A 20,621-nucleotide genomic window follows, 5' to 3' on the forward strand; every position below is an offset into this window, starting at 1 on the left:
GTGACACCCATCTATAAGAAGGGTCAGAAGGATGATCTGGGAAATTACAGGCCTGTCAGCTTGACTTCAGTGCCCGGGAAGCTGTTGGAGCAGCTCATCCTGAGTACCATCATACAACACATGCGGGACAACCAGATGATCAGGCCCAGTCAGCATGGGTTTATGAAAGGCAGGTCCTGCTTGACAAACCTGATCTCCTTCTATGACAGGGCGACCTGCTTATTGGATGAGGGAAAGGCTGTGGATGTTGTTTACCTTGACTTTGGTAAGGCCTTTGACACCGTTTCCCACAGCATTCTCCTGGCAAAACTGGCTGCTCATGGCTTGGATGGGCACACACTTTGCTGGGTAAAAAATTGGCTGGATGGCCGGGCCCAAAGGCTTGTGGTGAATGGAGTTAAATCCGGTTGGCAGCCGGTCACGAGTGGTGTCCCCCAGGGCTCGGTTTTGGGGCCATTCCTGTTTAACATCTTTATGATGATCTAGATGAGGGGATCGAGTGCACCCTCAGTAAGTTTGCAGACGACACCAAGTTGGGTGGGAGTGTTGATCTGCTCGAGGGTAGGGAGGCTCTGCAGAGAGACCTGGACAGGCTGGAGCGATGGGCTAAGGCCAACTGTAGGAGTTTCAATAAGGCCAAATGCCGGGTGCTGCACTTGGGCCACAACAACCCCCAGCAGCGCTACAGGCTTGGGGAGGAGTGGCTGGAGAGCTGCCAGTCAGAGAGGGACCTGGTGGGGGTGATTGACAGCCAGCTGAACATGAGCCAGCAGTGTGCCCAGGTGGCCAAGAAGGCCAATGGCATCCTGGCTTGTATCAGAAATAGTGTGGCCAGCAGGGACAGGGAAGGGATCTTACCCCTATACTCGGCACTGGTGAGGCCGCACCTCGATGACTGTGTTCAGTTTTGGGCCCCTCACTACAGAAAGGACATTGAATGACTCGAGCGTGTCCAGAGAAGGGCAATGAAGCTGGTGAAGGGTCTGGAGCACATGTCGTATGAGGAGTGGCTGAGGGAACTGGGGTTGTTTAGTCTGGAGAAGAGGAGGCTGAGGGGAGACCTCATCGCCCTCTACAGCTACCTGAAAGGAGGGTGCAGAGAGGGGGGGATGAGCCTCTTTAACCAAGTAATAAGTGATAGGACAAGAGGTAATGGCCTCAAGTTGTGCCAGGGAAGGGTTAGATTAGATATTAGGAAGTATTTCTTTCCAGAAGGGGTTGTTGGGTGTTGGAATGGATTGCCCAGGGAGCTGGTGGCGTCCCCATCCCTGGAGGTGTTTAAGAGTAGGGTGAACATAGCGCTTAGGGATATGGTGTAGTTGGGAACTGTCAGTGCTAGGTTAACGGTTGGACTAGATGATCATCAAGGTCCTTTCCAACCTAGATGATTCTGTGATGTGTGTCAGGCAAACATTATGGTAATTTTGGTGTTTTAGGGGCTCTACGGGAGTACATAAATACCACCTAAGCCATCCAGCTGAATTTAAAACTTACTGCCCCACTTAATAATATTTACTCCCCTGACTACTGCTTTAGAGGATCATAGGGTTAAAAGAAATCATTAATCTTCTTTAATGAAGCTATTTTCTAGCAGGAGACAGAATGTCTTGCCCCTGTGGATTCTGAGATGGAGTTTTTATGAATGTTATGAATGGGGAAGTGGGGAGTGAGCACTAGGGGAAAAACAGTGCAGAAAAGGGGATAGGACCTAAGATGCTGGTGGTGGGATGACCCTCTGACTTGCAGGACCTTGTTGAGTTTAGCTAAAAGGAACGTGATAGTCATGGGGGAAGAGGGGTGAGTCCTATTAAAAACTGACTAAGTTGGCTGTATAACAGCATTTCCACCACAACTACTAATTACTGGAATACCAGCCATTGCCAAAGCTTTTATATAACTGAGACAAGAGCTCTCTTGAAAGCTGCGGTTGAAATTGTGCATCTCCAGAGAAATCCAAAACAGAATAGTGGTGGCAGAGTCTGGGTCTCTGCTTTTAACTCTCAAGGCTGATGCATGTCCTCAAAGCTGCTTTTCCTGGGACAGCGCTGCCTTATGCTATGATTAAATTGCATGCAAATCTTTCAAAATCTCTGTGACCATCCCAGTGTAAATCCCTCCTTTTGGATGCATGAAAGAGAAAGAAATCACACTGCTTCAAACAGTGCAAGATTTAGTCCTCTCCTAGTCCGTGGCTCCTGCGGTACCCACTGTGCTGAGCACCATTGTCTGCCTTGTCCTGGGGCTGGTTGAGGAGGCAAGGATGGCCTTAACATTCTCTAGCTTATCTCCGTTTGACGATCCCTTTGGTGGAGATACTGAAGTGCTTTTGTTTCTCTGTTTCTTGTGTGCATCCCTGGCTGCAGAAGATGCTGGATGAGTGTCAGGACAGGAGGAGCTGCCAGTTTCTCGTCAATAGCCGGCTGTTTGGTGCAGATCCATGCCCTGGAACTGGCAAGTACCTCATCGTGTGGTACAAGTGCAGACCAAGTAAGTATCTCACTATCAAATCTGTTTGCTCTGGTGACACCAAAGCATTTTACTATTTAATACTTGTCAGAGAGGCCACCTAGGACATTTTGTTCCCTTCCACCTTTATTTCTGGTGTAACCCCCTAGGTGCAGAGCGTTTCCCCTCTTCCCCTCACTTGCTGCCTTGTTGAGATGCTGCTGCTCCAGCTCCTTCCTCCTTGCTGGCAGCCTGAGTTGCAGATTGTTTTTGCAGGTGCCAGCAAAAGCCTTTGCCAATGCTGAGCTCACACTGTCGGCGGTGGGTGGGCTGCTCCTGCTCTCATCTGCAGCCACCCCCCTCCTGTCCCGGTGGGCTACTGGGACTTGTCCCCTCTCTGTCTGCCCCTCCAGAGGGAGTGGGAGCTCTTTATGTGGGCAAAGACTTCAGACCTGGGTGCCTAAGGCAGCCACTGAAGACGGTGGTGCAACTGGAAGCTCACCTGCCCACGCCATGCCATAAGCCAGCTTTTAATTGCTCCCAGATCAGGCTGGGAAACGTTAACCTGTGTTTTGCCTGATCTCATTAGCTGTGTTTAAATTAAATGGGGCTGATGTCTGGATACTGGGAGTGCTGCAGAGGAGTAAACCTGGTGTGGCTTTGGCCCAGAACAACCAACACCCTCTTGGCCAATTCCTGGCCCCACTGGGGATGTTAGCACAGCCTGGGCAATGTTCTCCATCAGTGCTTTGGAAGCAAACACAGAAGTTTGGAGATGGGTAGGGTTTGGTGGTGGCTAAACTGTGCCAGCTGATTTCAGCCAATGAACAGGACCTGACTATATTTGAACTAATAGTCTTGACATGGTATTTCAGACCAGCCTAATCCCAAGCTTTTTAGAAGACATAACTAGATGGTTCTAGCATCACATCAGCAAAATTTTGGGGGAAGAAATAAAAAAAACATTTGCACAGGGAAGAAAAACATATCTGATTTCAGAAAAGGTTTGAAACAAAAGCAGAAACATTCAGCCTCTGTCAGCAGCATAGAAGAAGACTTTTTGCCCCAGCACGTAGAGACCTGTGCTAATGAAGTGAAGGGATCTGGCAAGATCTGTGAGGAATTCAAATGAAAAGTAGGTAATGGAGCACCTGCATTTGTTGTGGGGTTTTTGCAAGTGATTGTAACATCCCTTGTTGGGTGAGAAACGTGTCTCCGAGAGAGGGGTGATTAGCAGGGTGTTCTGACAAGTCCTCCTGAACCTGCAGGTTTTGTATCAAAGCTTGCTTGAAAAATCTGACTATTGAGGCCTGTGCTGAACTTCTGAAGGTACTTCAGAATCCCATCTGTGCATAAATGTTTATGGCATTCTTTGCTAATTACAGATATGCTAGAAAAGAAGGAGTTTGCGTGTGTGCTGGGTAGGTGATTTTCCTGAAAGAGACCAGGGGAAGCAGCTTGAAAACATTTCCCCAAGACGTTTTTTCAAGCAGTGCCAATTTTGCAGGGTGAAACAGGGTAATCTGACACAAATTATTGTTTCTTAGTCACTGGGCAAACTTTTAATCAGAACCCACTAGATTAATAAAAAGATTTGAAATATGTGAGGATTAGCTTTGCACAGAGATACCAGGACATGGTCAATCTTTCCTTGATGATTCAAAATGTTAATTTTTAGTCTCACAAACAGAATCTAGGGCTTATGTGACTCTTACAAGCCCTTCCACCTTTCTGTAAGAAGAAGGTTAATGAGGGGACTGAATGGATCCATAGAATGCAAAATACAGGACCATGAAAAATTTTGGTGGGCTTTTTGGGTTATTGAGTATTTGTGTATTGTTTATGAGCTGCAAATGAATATATGTTTAAGAGATGATCCCAAAAGCTGTGGTCCTGGGAAGTGTTGATCTGCTTCAGAAAGCCTGAGCACTCGTAATGTAACCAAAGGGCACCAGAGAGTCCTTGTCGAGAGCTTATAGCCTGGCATGTGGTTCAATCCATAACTTTATCAAAAGACAAATGCAATTTTTTGGGTTCTGTTCCTGAATTTGTCCTTCTTAACAGTAGACATGACAGAAGTACTTTAGTAAGGAGCTATTTAAGGTCTGAATTATCCTCTAGAGACATCTGTTTCTTTCCTTTGCTTATTGAGGGAGCCTGATGTGACCATGCTACTGAACTAGGTGCCTTGGTTAAGTGCCTACCTAGGTAGAACGAATGTGAGTTTTCCTGTGTACAGATATGAGAGGCGCTTTGGGAAGTGGTTTGCAGAGTTTAGACAGGACATCTTTAATATAAAATAAGGATGCCCCAGCCCACCCACTCTGAGTCATGCTGGAGCCTCAAAAGGCCCCTGAATAGAGGTAGTTATCTATAAAGAAAGACTTCCTTGAAAGAAATCAAAACTGAAGTTAATGGCATTTACTTGTACCTTCGCTGAAGAATAACTAGATGGTGCAGTCATTCCCTCCAGCCACTGTCACTGCAGTTATGCCTCTCTGACATTACGTTGCATTTGAGATCTAGTGGTTTTGATGCTTGCTGGCTGTATGGGGTTCAGTCAGGTCAAGGGGCTATTTTGGTTTCTCATGGGCGGAATTTCAAGGTGATGGAGGACACTAGATCATGCTGAAACTGAAAGCCCCAGATTTTCCAACTGGTGGGGCTCCGCAGAGCAGGGCAATGTGGGGTGATCTCTACTGCACTAATCTCTCCGAGACTGACTTTGCTAGAAGCAGGAAAGACTTGTGCAGGGCTGTTGTGGTTCACCTCCTCTAGGAATTAAAAGAAATAGTTCAGAGAAGTGCGTTCTTAACTAGAAGCAGTGAGAAATTCAAGGGGTTGTGTGTTTTTGGCAAGTCTTGTGCTAATCATGGTCCCCTCTGATCCAGTGGATGGATCTGGGGTCTAGTGGACACTCATCTTGTGTGTACAGGACTCAGATATGTGCATGGGACTGCTTTTAACTGTCAGGTGCTTTGGCAGTCCTGAGTATTCTCTGTGCCTGTAAATAAATAGATAGACTATATGTGTGTATACTTTTAATTTTAAGGTACAGAATGTTTAAGGAGATCAGAAATAATCAATAAAATGTTCTATTCTGTCTCAGTTTGAGGCACGTGAGACTTATTTATTGCTGCTATGTGATTTGAGGGCCAAGGTTCATCAAAGTGTATAGAGGCTTAGCTTTTATTTTCTTTTCCCATAGCAGGTGGGCCTGAGTTTCTAATAGGCACCAACTTTTGGGAAGATGTTCAGAAGTACTGTACTGTGCTCAGCAGTGCACAGCTATGACTTATGCTTCTAAACTTGGAGGTGCCTCTGCAAATCATCCTGCTATCAACAGCCTCAATAGCGAGCCCCCGGAGGGTCGCTGCAGGTCAGGGTTGGGAAATGTTGCTGTAGCAGTGAAACCTGAAGTTGTTCTTTGCTAGTGTAGATGTAGTCTGGAATTTAGCACTGGCTGGAGATGGTTTCCAGTGAGAAGTCTGGATACAGCCAACGTGTTTTAGAGGCTTAAAAAGTTGATGAGAATGGCTGTGGGCTGTCCCATGCCAACTGGGACATGTCTTATTGTCCCATGTCTCTGCCTCAGCACCAGAGAACTGGCACATTTAATTTATCAGGGCCAATATAGCCTGAGATCCACACCCAAAGCACACTGAAGCCTAGGATCAAGCCCTGAACACACAGACTACTTCAATCTCTGGGGTACCTTTCAGCATCATTAAAAAATTGCACGCAAATCCAATTATTTCTCAGGTAACATGCTGATTTGATTTAGACCCATTAAGTATTATTACCGGGTAGGCTGCAGGAACATATAATTAGAGGGAATTGACATACTATTTAATTGGTCTAACATGAATTCCCTCTAACCGAAATCCGAATTCACCAATATTATTCAAACAATTCAGTGTTTGTTCATCCCCCTGACTTCAGAGACAGAGAACCATGTAAGACCATGTGTTATTGTAAGCTAGGAAATATTTGCTCTGTGTGCCAGACTTTCCGGAGGGGCTGCATGGTATAATCCTGGCTGGGAACAGGATCTGTGGGGCTGCCCAAGTCACGCTGAAGAAATAACTTCACCTCTCAGCGCCCCAACAATACCATTGCAGCTGATTTTACTGGGGTTGGTCGCTGCTCTGGGCTATTGTACAAGCAGGGATTGATCTGCTCCTGCACAGCATCTGTTTGCCCAAGGTGGCTTCTTTGGTTGTTTGGTTATTTTTTTGACTTTGCTATTTCAAAAGTGCCAATGCTCCTGAACAAAATGGGGACATAAGTCCTTGCCTTTGTCTGCAAAGGAATTACTTAGGTTGAGATGTGTTGTCTGAACGGCCATTCACTGGCAGTGCTGTCGAGAAAAGAGAAGGCTCTCACCCTGCTTATGTGGCTTTCCCCGTGAGTCCCCCACTCAGTGCCTTTCTCTTGTCGCCTCCTCCTCTCCCATTGCCATTCTTGTCCTGGATTCGCTGTCCCCTTCTCAGCTCTGAATAGCCTAAGCTGCAACCTCCTGTAAAGCTATAGTGATATTTTCCCTCTTTTCTATTGGGCAGTTGCTACTTTACCTTATGACTGCAGGGAGAATCTCTGTCCAGTTTTGTTTTTTTTTTTTTTTTTTTTTTAAAATTATTATTTTTATTTCATTTCAAAATGTTGCGTGGAACAGCTGGATGTGATAATTGGAGGCTGGTGGGTGTGAAACCTCCCTGTATTAATCATCTCAGCCATATAATAAAGTGTAAATCCAAACTTTGCTGCTCTCTCTTCTATTGACAAACGTAAATCTAAAGTCTTTGAAGTTTTAGAAAGCCTGGATGTGACCTGGGCTCCAATTGCAGCTCAAATCCCTCTGTAACAATACAAAAACATATTTGTGAAAGGCACATCAAGGCTCTGAGAAATGCATCTGGGAAGGAAACTTGTGTTTGTTGGCAAAGAGTGAAGTGCCAAAAGTTTGTGTGGGGTTACGAGGAGGAAGGGGGCTGGGGGACGTCACTTTGTTTTAGTTCAGAACCTGTAGCTTTGATTTATGGGAAAACTTTTGTGCTGAGAACCTACCTGGACACGTTTTGAAGAGAGCAGGCAGTTATTCTCTCCACCATAGATTTAATTCTAATCTAAGAGGCCCAGTTAATTCTTGTGAAATGTCAGTGACTTTTTTTCAAACATGGGAATACCCATCCTGATGTCCTTGCCAAAACCTTACTCAGGTAACTTTATTTTTCTTAACAGTCCTAGGCAATTTCAATTAGAAAGCCACTGAATTTTAAAATCAATTAGGAATTAATTCCCATTAGATCATCCTCTGATAAAAACATCAGCTTCAAATTTGCTCTCTCTATCATATAGTGATGGAGCTGCCATGCTGTGTCCCAGGAGTGTCTGCCTTTTGGTGAGGATGTGTGATTTTTTTTCTTTGCCGGCAGTACTTCAAAACCTGTACAAACAGCAGAATAGGGTTACTTGTGGCTGAGCTTTTCCGGCTATCAAAGAACTGCAAAGAGTTATCCTCTGTGTTGGTGGTTCCCAGTTGCTGGTGAATGTGAAGCTGTCATGTCTCTTGGGGAATTGGTCAGATTTGTTTATCAGATTTCAGTTGGATTGGCTGTAAAGTATGGAAAGGACATTTTGGAAGGGCTTGCAGTGAATGCATCTTGTTCATCTTCTAATTTCTCTACAAACCATTCTTTTGATATTGAACCTAGTGTGGTCTTTGCCATTGGCTTTGCTGAGAATTGCACCTTTTCTGTTAAATTCAGTGAACATGGCGTGAAAAGCCTGGTCTCATCACACACCCTCAAAGCTTTCACTCGCTAGGCAGAATTTGCAAAATGCAGTGAGCAGGAGCAGAGGACTGGAAAGAACAGGGTTTTTGTAGAAATTTCAGATGAGAGCAAAGAGGGACCTAAATGTATTCCTGGTCCCTTTAACACTAGTGATTAATTTTAGTGCTGGGATAGATTGGTAATTCAGTAGTTATCAACCCTTTCAGAAAAGCATTAATCTCCTTTGTAAGACAGGTTTATTGGTGGCAGGAGAAGTTCACTGTATTGTTTGCTGCATTGCTTTTTGGTGGGCCAGGCTTTCCAAAGCAGCGCAATGGAGTGAGGGCTGTTTAATGGGCACATCCTTGTGGCCCAGCCACCAAGGCAACAGAATAAGCCTTTTACCTCCTGCATTCATCAGCTTGCTCTTGCTTATCTGTATTATTTCAAAACTCTTAAAGTGGTGCAGGGAGTGGAAATTTATAAGGGCAATAAAACCTCAGGCAGCAAACGCTGTGATGATGAAAAGGTGTAAATAAAGGAACGTTATAAATAACAGAGGACAGATCCATCAGCCTACAATCAGGGTCAGAGAAACTTTAATGCTAACAATTAATATTGTTTTAAGCTGTTGATGCGTAGAGATTTTCAGGTGCTGTCAAATAGCCCTATCTCTGTAGCACACTAATCACTTGACTGTCAGAAGCGGGATTAAGAGGAATGCATGATTTCATTGTCAGCGAACGCAGAGGTTATTGTCAGTCCCTGCCCCACAGAGAAGGAAACTGCTGCTGACCTGGGAGTGTTTAAAAAAAAAAAAAAAAAAAAAAAATCCCAGTTTTCTTTCAAACCTTGTGAGTCAGCCCTAACTGAGATAATAAGGTGCCAGTGAAGACCAGGATGCTTCCTGCTAATGTAGGTGGAAAGATTCCCTGTGCTGGATTAGGTCTCCAGTATCTAGAAGTGAACCACTAAAAAAGACAAATTCTGAAATGTCTAAGTTGTATAAATCATAGAGCTGTAAATTTTAGAGATCCCCTTTGCCCATTGACATTTAAATTTTTTGTGAGGTCCTAGGAAGAAACCAAAGGTAAAAAACCTCTTTTAAACCCTGAATTTTTACTGAAGGCATACACCACAGTCTGTCTATGATGGAGCAAGTGAGTCAATAGCATTGCCAGAAGGAACTGGGAGCCTTTGTCCTCACGTACTTCGGGAGAATCAGCCCATCCTTAGGCATTGTGGGCACCTGCGATATTTTTCTGTGCTGATAGTGGAGGGTCCGTGGTGGGTGGTGCTTCAGGTGTCATGAATGGCTTTGGTTGCTTGCCAGAGTAAAAATGATCTGGAAGCTTTCTCCCCAGAAGAGCAAGGGGGTGTCCTTGGGGCAATTAAGCAGAATATACACAAGGAAACCGAGTTTTAAAAAATGAAACCCATAAATCTAAATCTCAACACGGTCCTACTGTGGTAGAGGTTTGCAAGCTCTGAATGACAGATTTCAAGATTTTCTGGCATATTGGTGAAGAACTGTGAGAAGAAAAGCCTGTACCAGAAACAATATACTTATAAACCAAATTGAGATGCTACAAAGGCTTACTTTTGTGAAAGTTTGGATCTGTTATATTGAATCCACAGTTTTAACAATGCATGCCTCACAGAACAGGGAAGTAAATTCATACAGTACTTCTGCAGGAGGTCCTGTATATGGATTTATTCAAGACAGAAAATATAGATCAATTGCTCTCCTCAAATAAATGTCTCTTGGAAAAAAAGCAGAGAAGACTATCTTCTGTGGATTTCTTCAATATTTTTTCAATATCAGTCCTACATTTGGTTTCAAATTAATTATACATTTTTAAAACAGGTATCTCCTGATATTTTCAGCTTTTCATCATACTAATGCTGCATCAAGCTCTTCTTGGTTACACACTTATTTTTCTGACTACTTAAAAGGCACTGAAAGTTGTCACCTAATCATGTCTCTGGGGACTGGGACTTGTAAAGCATCTGTGATGAATTTGGGAGATTTGGTAACTGTATTTCTCCCAGCTACATTTTTTCTTCTCAGGCAAAACCATTGAGGGAATACTGTGTGTTTAATTATTTAGGACAGTAGTGAACTAGCTTTTAATCTAGTAGGCCTCATTTTCCTGTGTTTTATGCTCTAAGCAACCCCATGGATTATATGTAAAAATATCAATCAGGTATCCTTTTAATGTTCCTGTGTCAGAATTATAATCACCATTATTTTAACGTTTGGAGAAGACTCTTTTAATGATATAAAATTAAATTCTCCCTTTCAGCTATTTTAATAATAACTCTAAGCAGCATTACACCATCACTGGAAGACAACAGAGGTGCCATGAACAGTCTTTTTCCTTATATATTCAAGTAATTTTTTCCTTAGTGCATCCCTCCCATCTTTTCATTGCAGTAACACAGGTTTTTACCATGTTTCCTATGTTGCCTCCTATGGTGTAGCTATCCCAGGTTTATATCCATGCTAACTGGCCAGGTATTACACCCATGCTGGCTGGCTGGTGGGACAGTGCAACAATTACAACCAGCTTTGGCACTGATTTGGCTCTCTTCTGTAACTGGCTATCAGTTCTTAAAAAATGTATAGGGACTTAACTACATTTGTCATCTCAACGTTTCTGACAAATTTCACTGAAAGTTAGTCAACAGCTTCTCAGGTCCTTGGAAGGAGGAGCAATAAATGTGAGGCAGAGGCTCATGCAGCAGAACCCCAGTAAGTCACAGCTGCTTCAGAAAATCAGCCCAAATTTAATGGAAGAAGTAGGATGAGAATTAAATTTGTCCTGGGCTCCCAGTGTTTTGTTTAACTCTCATCTCACAGTCTAGCACATATATTTTGATATTGTTCCTTTTTTTCTGCTTAGATAACAATATACCTGTGTTTGTTCGTCAGAAAAGTGCAGCTAGGTGCATCTGAACTCTACTTTGGAAATGAAATGTAGCAGTTAATTTGCAGCACTGCCAGCCTTTTCACAACAGAATATAAAAATACAACTACTTCAGACTAATGAAAGTGACAGTGGGGAAAGGCGCCTTTTAAACATTGCAAATTGGATGGGTGCGTCAGGAGCGTAATTTTAAAGGAATCTGACAAGGTCGTTTGTAAGGAGCAGTCTTCTTACTTGTCGAAATGGTTTCAGACCTCCAAAACCTGGCACTTTTGAGTTTTCAGGGTACTTCTGAGACTGGCAAACTGCCTATTTGATATAACACTGGATTGTCATCAGAGCTGTATCTTTCAGAGATTCAGATTAGTTTCTGCAGAAGTAAGCAGTGCACTCCATGCCATTGAGGGTAGGAAACTTCAATTTCTAAGTCAAATTACAGCATCTTCACAAAAAGTTTCTCAAGGGAAAACTGAACTGAAGTAATGTTAAAAGGTATTTCTGTGCGAACATATAAATTTGTGACATTCTCCCTTTTTTATGCTCCAAATTAAAGGGGACAATCCTTTTCAGATCCTGGCTGTTGAAATGAGGGAATGACCAGGTAGCCCACAGTTTAAGTGCTCGTGCATCCAATCCTGCCTAAGGGAATGCTGACTCGATATGGATTTATTCAAATCCTGATCTGAATGGAAAGTTATTAGTAGCAGGCTCACATGGATGAGGAGGAAACTGTGGGACTCAGGATATGAGGTGCATGTCATATGTGAGAGGAAATTGGAATAAAATGAAAAGCAAGGATCCATAGCAATGTGCACTGGTCTAAAGAGGAGGCATTTGCCACTGTGAGGAATTTCTGATCTATGTTGACTTATTTGCATTTGGGGACTTGGAGGCCAGAATATGCTTATATCTTCTAAAGTGTAAAAGAGGACACAAAACTCAAATAACATATGCATTCTTAAAATGAAAAGTAACTAAATATACAAACACGGGAATAGGAGTGTGGGGAAAAGGTTTGACGTGGAGGACTGACTGGAAATTATCCTTTTAGTACAGTTACCTTCTTCACAGAGGAGTGTAGGAGTCAGCGAAAACTCTTCAAGGCACCTTTGCTCTGTCTGCTTTGAGATGTACTTCTTTATTTTAATTTTGGGAGGATGGACTTAGACCTACATGCACTCAAAAAAAAAAAAAAATCATCTCTGTTCTTACAGAAGGACCTGGAATTAGCTGATTATGGGGGAAAAATAAAAATATATAAAAATGAGGGTCACAGGTTACAAGGATGGGTACTGGATGGATATCTCCAGGATAAGATGTTCATGGGCAGTCTTGTTACACAGGCACTCTTGTTCAAGGATGTTTCTTAGAAGTGTCTGTCCTAGTGTTTCATAGGTCTTAGAGACTCACCTTCCTAGTTCCCCCGGAAGAGACAGTAACAGGTACTCACTATACTCATCTCTCACAGGATTACTGGAACAGGTTGCTCAAGCAAGCTGTGGAGTCTCAATCCTTAAAGCTGTTAAAAATTTGAATGGACACAGCCCTCAGCAAACTGCTGCTCTTGTTGACTCTGCTGTGAACATGGGTGTTGGCCTAGACAGTCTCCAGAGGTGCCCTCTGTCCACTGTGACTGTGAATTATGGTCTGGAGTGACTACATCCATAGTAAAGAGTTTGTATTTCCATGATTAACCTTTATTTTGGCTTTTCTCTTTAGCCTGACACAAAAAGTTACTATATGTGGTGACTTTTGCAATGTAAGCATTCTGCCTAGACATGCACTGAAATGAGCAAAATCTCACCACGTGTGAGATCATCATCTTTATTATTTGATCGTGACTTCCAGTGTCCATAAAGGTTTGTTGAATTTTAACTTGTGACCAAGAGGTTGCATATTCCACTTGTGCCATCTGGCCCGCTGTGTATCTCAGCTGTCAGCCTTGCAGCCAATCCATAGCTGATAGGTGCAGTAAGAGATGTATGTAGGAAGAGTGACATGGAGCATTGGAGATGTATCTGTCATGAACACGGTTCTTCTGGGGAGAGTGGCTGAGTAAGAAAGGGAGTTGTCCCTATGCCCTTTTCACAGACTAACACTAACCACCACCCAATAGTTAAACACATTAATTTATCAGTTAAACAAAAACAGGTGTTGGTGGAATGGCTGCTTATAATGAAGAGTTATGAATTTCAAGGCAAGACATGTTCTTTGTTTTGGGTGATATGTAGTGGAACAGCTGACAAAGCCAGGATGAAGGTGAGCAAGGTAAAAATTGAGCTAAGGAGAAGTTATTTGCTAATATGGAGTGCAGTTTGGTTCTGAAGTGGCCATCTTGGGTGCAGTCTCATTAATTTAACAGTTATAAACAAGATAAGATAGCCTTCTATGGCAAACCCATCTGTTTCCTACAAAATCTCTTTGCTCAGATCCCTGATTCTAAGATTTAAATCCTTTAGGATTTTACGAGGAAGACTGATTTCTCTTTACGTGTGTTTCCATCTCTTTGACCTGGGAAATAGAGTCAACTATTATGCACTGATTATGTGAACATGCATATTTTAATTAGCAAAATTTCACCATTTTTTCCACAAGTTCTGTTGAAAAATATAAATTTAGGCAAGGTAGATCTCTGGCATTAATGCATTCCATCACTTTGTTAGATACAAAATCTTTTTAGGAGCTTTTATCTCTAAGGTGTTGCAGAGATTGAGCCAATTGACATTTAGTTTTGAGCTTTCCAATCATGATCATTCAGAAAATTGTTGAGGACCATCGGTGAAAATGTTCCTAAGACACTGAGTAATGTATTTACTACTGGTTAATACTTTAATATTCTTGTGCACATCCTGCAGTTACAAAGGGTCTTCTTGTTCACTTTACTGTTTGAGAGCGCCAATTTTTCCACTAGAAACATTTATAATTGTTTTCCCTTAATTGTTCTAGCTATATTATAATCATGTCATATAATGACCTTTAAAAATGTGTCTAGAAAAGCCTGCAGCTGTTCCCTCCTTGGTTTCTCTCTACTGAGTTATATTTAAGCCAGTGTCTCTGAAAACAGGCAGTAATAAAAGGGATATTATCCTTAGCAAATATCTTAATCATGGTAAATCTCTGTTGCCCTACAAATGACTGCATGGGGGATTAGACTTGAGTAAGCCATTTGCTGAATATCACTGCCACCTTTCCTAGGCCATTTAAGCATGTTTAATTTTTCAGGGTGAAACATGAAACCCACTAATACAAATGTTTGCATTTGGACTGAATTATATCCAGACTGTAACAGTTATAGCAAGCTTAGGACCAGATTGTGACTGATCTGTAGGAGGCCAGTTCTTCTTGGGAGAGTGAGAGAGAAAAATGCAGATTTGTTCCCAGTCCCAGCTCTCTTATATCACTTACGCTGCCTGGGTTCTTTTCAATATTTATGTAAGGCTATTATGGGTTGAAGTACTGGTAAATATATGGATGATGCTTAGCTCTGTATTTTTTTTTTTACATCAATCACGGTCCTTACCATCATCGAATGCCTGGGAGCCATCAGTGTCTGGATGAAAGACAGCTGGCTTTGGTTCATCCTGGCTAAGATGGAGGTGGCAATGCTATGAAGCAGAAAATACTTTCAGGGACTTGTGTCCTCTGTAACATCACTTTCTATCTGTTTGTTTATCCAGATTGCTATCAGGTTGCCCAGAAACACTGAGAGTATCTGTTCTCCAGTGATCAAGCTTAAGGGAACCTTTTGGGAGTCTGAAATGCAACTGCATATTTAATTCTTTCTTTTTCTTTTTTTCTTCTTTTTAAAAAAGCAGTGTCTTCTCTTTGTGCCAGCCCAGGGGACTGCAGCCCTAACCAGTCTGGACTCAGCCAGAGCCTTTGGATCTGGCAGCTCCAATAGCTGCTTCCTAGGGCAGAATTTAGTGACCATGAGGTGGCATCTGTTTCAGGTGGCACAGCCCTCTGACTTCATGCTGGAGTGTGCCAGGAGCACATCACCCATAAACTGCACTGGTTCCCAAGGAGTGTGCACTCAGATTCACCTCCCTGGTCTAATATCTCAAGCCATCCATCAGCCAACTTCCCCCATAAGCCCTGAACACAACTTCCCAGAATGGTTACAAGGGTAAGAACTGTGAATGTGAGGCAGAGTTTTGTGGTTGACTGTCTCATGACTGCTGGACTGACTTTCATCAGACATGTGAACGTCTGTACATCCCAGTGTCTTTTGGGCTAAATGTAATACTCATTGTGTTTAAATCCCAGGCAAGATTCCAAATGACAAGCCCTGACTTTGAATGGTCAACAGAATTTAATAAATATTCTAAGGACCTTAAATGGGTCCGCAGGACATGTGGTTAAGCAGTCAGTTATACTTGTTTATTAGGACATGTGGCTAATAATAACCAAATAACAAGAGGAAATTGAGTTAGTGCTTTGTAAGAAATAAGATCTTCACAGAGGACCCTGGCACTCTCTCATTAGAGACTTCAAAATTGATCTTTTTCTAAAGTTAATTAACTATTTCATATTTCAACCACTTCAGCCAGTCAGAAGTACTTTCCCTTTCCATGATATTGGTTTAACATTAACTATGTATAGCTTGTCCTGTTGCAGAGTTTTGTGCCTTTGTGCTTTTAGCTTCAATCCATTTATTTTTTTCTAAGGAGAAAAAAGTCTATTCAGTCTATAAAGTTCTATTATACTCTGTTAAATTTTATACTGTATAGCCAGGTTAAAGCTTTGATCCCATTTCCCTCACAGAAGAAACAAAAATCCTAGGGGAGACAATTATAGGTGAAGATGATACCCCTTAGTATGTTCATTGTATAGATGCCTTCATGGTGATTGTGGATGAAATACCCATATAGATAAAATGATGATTGATTCTTCACAGCTGTATGAGGTTTCGCTCTCCCTACATACTCTGATGTTGAAAAGAGCTTCTATTCCTGATTCCTGTCACTGTTTTACACACTCAGCTGGTCATGGGTTTATCCCTGTAGGCATTGCTGAAGGATGTGTGCTCTTCACACAGATTCTCTCATGAATGAGTTAGGTCTTAATTCTGTCTTCACCTACAGGGGAGGATGGAAAACACTTTCCCATTCAATAAATGTTTTAGAGGTTTAAAAGTTTCCCTGCAGTGGGATAAAAACTAGGATCTTTCAGAGATTTTTGTAAAAAGGCTGCAGAGTGAGAAGGAAGATTACATACTGGAACAGTGTCTAAGGTTAAGATTCTCACCCAGATTGTGAGGGTTTGGACCAGGGTTTTCACATTCCAAGTGGGTGCTCTGATCACCAGGTAATAGAGTATTTTGAAGGGGCTACTTTTTGGCTTCAAGTAGGAACTTCCAAATTGAGCACGAGGAGTTGTTTGTTCTCAGACATTTCTTATAAATCAGCACATGCCTGTTTTGGTATAATACTGGATTTTCTGCATGCAGTTTCTTCTGAAAAAATGTAATCTAATGTAGAAATTAACCCTGCTTTGAGCACAGGTTAAACCAGATGACCTCCTGAGGAGTCTTCCAACATAAATTCCTCTATGATTCATGTTTGGTGGAAAATTCCTCTCCATCTCCAATAAGGAAAAATTATTCTTGAGCCGATAGTTACGATACAGTCAAAAGTGTTACATTAAGTGCTAGCTGCCGTGGTGTAAAGACTGGAGTATTAAACTATAAAGTAATTATTAGCCGGTATTCTCAGTTACTGAGTAGTTTGATGCATATATGGACTTTGCATAAGTTCTTACATATATGTGTGTGTGTGTGATATTAGAGAACCGGTGACAGGGAGAGACAAAAGTCACGTCTATGATAGTAAATGATACAGGGCCATGGGAACCCCAGGCACTGGCTGATGATTATCTACACTGTTTGGTTGTTAGTGTGCTCTGTGACACAATGTTGACCTGGTACAACTAGGAGCATTTCAGATGAAATGACTGATCATGCTTGGAAAGTTACTACAGGTCAGGGACCCTTCCCATTAAACAATTTAGATGTTGTTGTGGATACATTTCTAATAGTAAATAACATAATCAAGTGGAAGGTCACTCTACAGAGGCTGGGGAGGTTGAGGTTATATTCCTGGCTGTGCCCTGGGTTGGCTGGGGTGACTCTAGACACACCACTTCAGTTTTTCTTAGTCTCTTTCTTTCACACTTGTAGATGTCTAGCTGTAGAGACTCAGCTCTTCAAAATAGTGTTTGTCTTCTGCAGTGCGTTGCCAGACATACATGGGGAGGGCCTGTTCTAGGTTGGGACCTCTAGAGGTTCCCATAATACAAATAATAATAGTAAAGAGGAGGGATTGACATGTGATTTCTTATGAAATAATTGCCCAGTCTCCTTAAGAGATGTAAACTGGGTGACTGTTCAGTGTGCAGCAGCCTTACAAAGGCAAGAGTGTACTTTGCATGCTTGGGCCGACCATTTCAAGAAGAATTTGAGGAGCAGCTTTGCATATCTGTATTTGCAATAGGGAAGAGCAGCTGCCATTGTTAACAAATTTAGTATAGCTCCTACTGAGTCTACCAAGGGAGAGCTGCTGGGAAAAAAAAGCTATTGAGCATAATTATGTTTGCATTTGAGCTGCTGTGATGTAGAATAAATGCTTGGCACATAAAGGGCTGATCTGTGGATGAGAAAGGTGCCTAAAGATGGGCTTTTACCTTCCCCTGCCACAGGCTTCTAATATCACCGTGTGGAAATCACTCAACTGCCATGCCTCACTTATTTGTCTGTAAAATGAAATTATTGGCTATTTACTGGAACTGACATGTGGTACATTAAAATATGTTCATTAAATGTGCTGATAATGCCAGAGAGAGAATGCATAATGCAAATGATCAGTGCTACTCTAACAAATGCAGTTGTAAGGCTGGGATTGTGCTGGCAGCTGATGTGCACCTCTGGGTGTATGCCCAGAATTGCTGCTGCCTCTGACAAGTGCACACCATGGGGAGGTGAGAGGGCTCCCTTTATGCTGAATGTCCACCTCTGGATCAGCTGAATAATGAAGTGTTTGTTTCCTTCCAGATGAATACAAGAGTAAAGTAGCCTGTGAAGACGACAAGCTGAGGCTAAGCTGTAAGAAGAGCATGGTGATAGCCATTTACTCTGCTATTTTTGGAAGGACACAAGGAGGCAGCCTGGAGTGCCCATACCAAAACCTAGGGATGCCCATGATTGGTAAGCAGGGGAACGGCTTGACAGAGACTGATCTGGGCAGGGTGATTTAATTTGCTGTCATCATGGTAGAGCTGGCACAGATCCTGATTAGGAAAAGCAGGAGTGGGACACGCAACCTGCCACGGTGGTGCTCCTGATGTGTGTGGTACCTTGTTAATCAGCGGTGAACTTCACCATGAGCACCAAACTGAGGTTCAGTTAGGTGCCTTAGCCAAGTTACCAAGCTGCAGACTTTTAGCAGATTCATCAGTTTATATGCTTGAAGGTACTCCTTGAATTTCTTGTTTGATTTTCTGTCCTCCTGGTGGTTCATACACTGAATCTCTATCTGTAATACGGAGGATCATATTATTGGTGGATGTCATAAACCATCTGTGGCCAAGTCAAGCCTTGACATTTCATTTAAACCTTTACTGAAGTTAAAGCAAGGGGTAAAAATTCAAAAAGCAAGTTGTTAGGTTGCATCATGTCATGGTTGACTTCAGTACCTTCAAGTAGCTTCTTTACTTTCAGACTATCATAGTCTCTTACATTCATGCATTAAAGATCGAACAATTTAAAAACATTCACTAGAACCGTCTGTTCTTGAGCCAATGTGAAATGACTTTGAATATTTTAGACTGTGGCAGAGAGAACAACTGTCCGCAGTGCAGAATCCTGTGGTCAGCATTCCTTATCATCCTTGTCTGCGGAGGTGAGAGGGAATTAACTGGTTTCCCAAAGGAATTGCCTCCAGAGTGGGAAAGGCTTCAGGAGGGGCTGTACAGGGAAGCTTGAGCTGCTGCTATTGCCTGTACTGGTATCTGTTAAGCTGTATCTGGGGATCTTTGGCTTTACACCTGCTGATCCAGTGCCCTTAAGGAGTTAAATGCTATTCAAATGGAAACATGTGAAGTGATTGCTTAGAAATATGATATGGAGATGATGGGTGTCACTAGGAAACCACAGGTGGAATCAGGCCAGTCAGATTCTTTGTGCAGCGTGGTGAGTGCCTTAGTTGTATAGCTGTGAAAATCTGAGCACTTGCAGCACAGCTGAGTAGTTCAGGGTCTCCTAAGCTGTCCCGTGGTTCAGATGCATGGCAGGAGAGTCACTGTCCTTTAAGAAATTACTTCCCGTTTCCTGAGGTGACCTATGTCCCTGGATGTGCTCCTGTTGTCCCCCAGTTGCCAGGGTGCAGAGGCCGAAACAGATATGTGTAACAGGTTTTGCCTAGACCTCTTTTATGTGGTGTTCGGGATGGGCTAAGAGCATGCACGCAGGTTGCTGTGGTGGTTTGGCTGCTGGGTGATAACTTGCCGAGTCAGCGAAACTCAATGGGTTTCTAGCATATACCTGAGCACACCACTCCTTTGTCCTTGCTGAGACAGCAGAAACAGGCACATACCGGTGACAAGGTACTAGCAACAGGACCTGCTCTTGAGTGTCAGTGTGAAGCAAAACTCTGTGTGAAACCTCAAAGGGTAAATTTTTACTCTTCTTTGTCCAGATGCAAAGTCCTGAAACTTGTACTGGCTGAGAGCAGGGTGTGTGGCACTAGAAAATGGAATAGTGGAGCTGGGAGAGCAAAGCTGTAGCTAAGAGAACAAGCAGTGAGGTGTGGCAGCATGGCTGCACGTGCCATACCACTATAGCACTTGTATGCCCTGTTGTTTTCAAACTGGCCTTGTGATCTCTACAGATTGGGATGTTTGCCCAAGGAAATAAGGTGTTGGATCCTAGAGCATAGCACCCAGTCTGCTGGTGGGATGAGGCAGGGCCTTCCTCCGGTGCCAGCTCGTAAATGAAACTAGTTACAAGAGCAGGCTCAGTACAAGACAATGTAGTGCCAAGCTAGTGGTGGGAAAGCCGAGGTAGCTCTACACTGAAATCCAGTGCACGGTTTTAAGCTGTGAACCAATGCTAAAAATGACCAAGTTGTTGGACAGGAGCAAATATCTGCATGTTTCAAGTTGCTGGGATCTCAAGTATCTGTTAAGTCAGCCTGGTGCTGCTGGGGTGCTGAGGGGGTAGGTAAGTCCTGCCTGCATGACAGCAAAGGGAGAGTGGGCAGTGTCTCTGGGATGGGCTGGGGATGAGAGCTGAGGCACGCACCACGGAGCAAGGCCTTCCCCAGGTTTCCTCAGGCATTTGGGCACTGTGAGTGTAATGTGAAAGACAGACAGTATAGCTATTGATGCTGATGTTTCCCTGCATGCTGAAATTCTGAATAGAGGGGGTGTGTGTGTAAGCTTAACTGAAAAAAATGTGAGTGAGCAGGTGGTCTTTCAA

At 42.9% G+C, this 20,621-nt stretch overlaps 1 protein-coding gene across 1 annotated transcript in view; it reads left to right on the forward strand.

The window, feature by feature from the left end:
• The window catches only part of EVA1A (eva-1 homolog A, regulator of programmed cell death), a 210,663-nt gene that overhangs the window by 70,626 nt on the left and 119,416 nt on the right, over positions 1–20,621 (forward strand). The window contains exons 3-4 of the mRNA XM_074820817.1: positions 2,364–2,487; positions 18,198–18,350. Of these exons, the coding sequence (XP_074676918.1) occupies positions 2,364–2,487; positions 18,198–18,350 (277 nt within the window). The remainder of the gene's footprint in view (positions 1–2,363; positions 2,488–18,197; positions 18,351–20,621) is intronic.

Source organism: Strix aluco, chromosome 3 (genome assembly GCF_031877795.1).
Source record: "Strix aluco isolate bStrAlu1 chromosome 3, bStrAlu1.hap1, whole genome shotgun sequence".
NCBI lineage: Eukaryota > Metazoa > Chordata > Aves > Strigiformes > Strigidae > Strix > Strix aluco.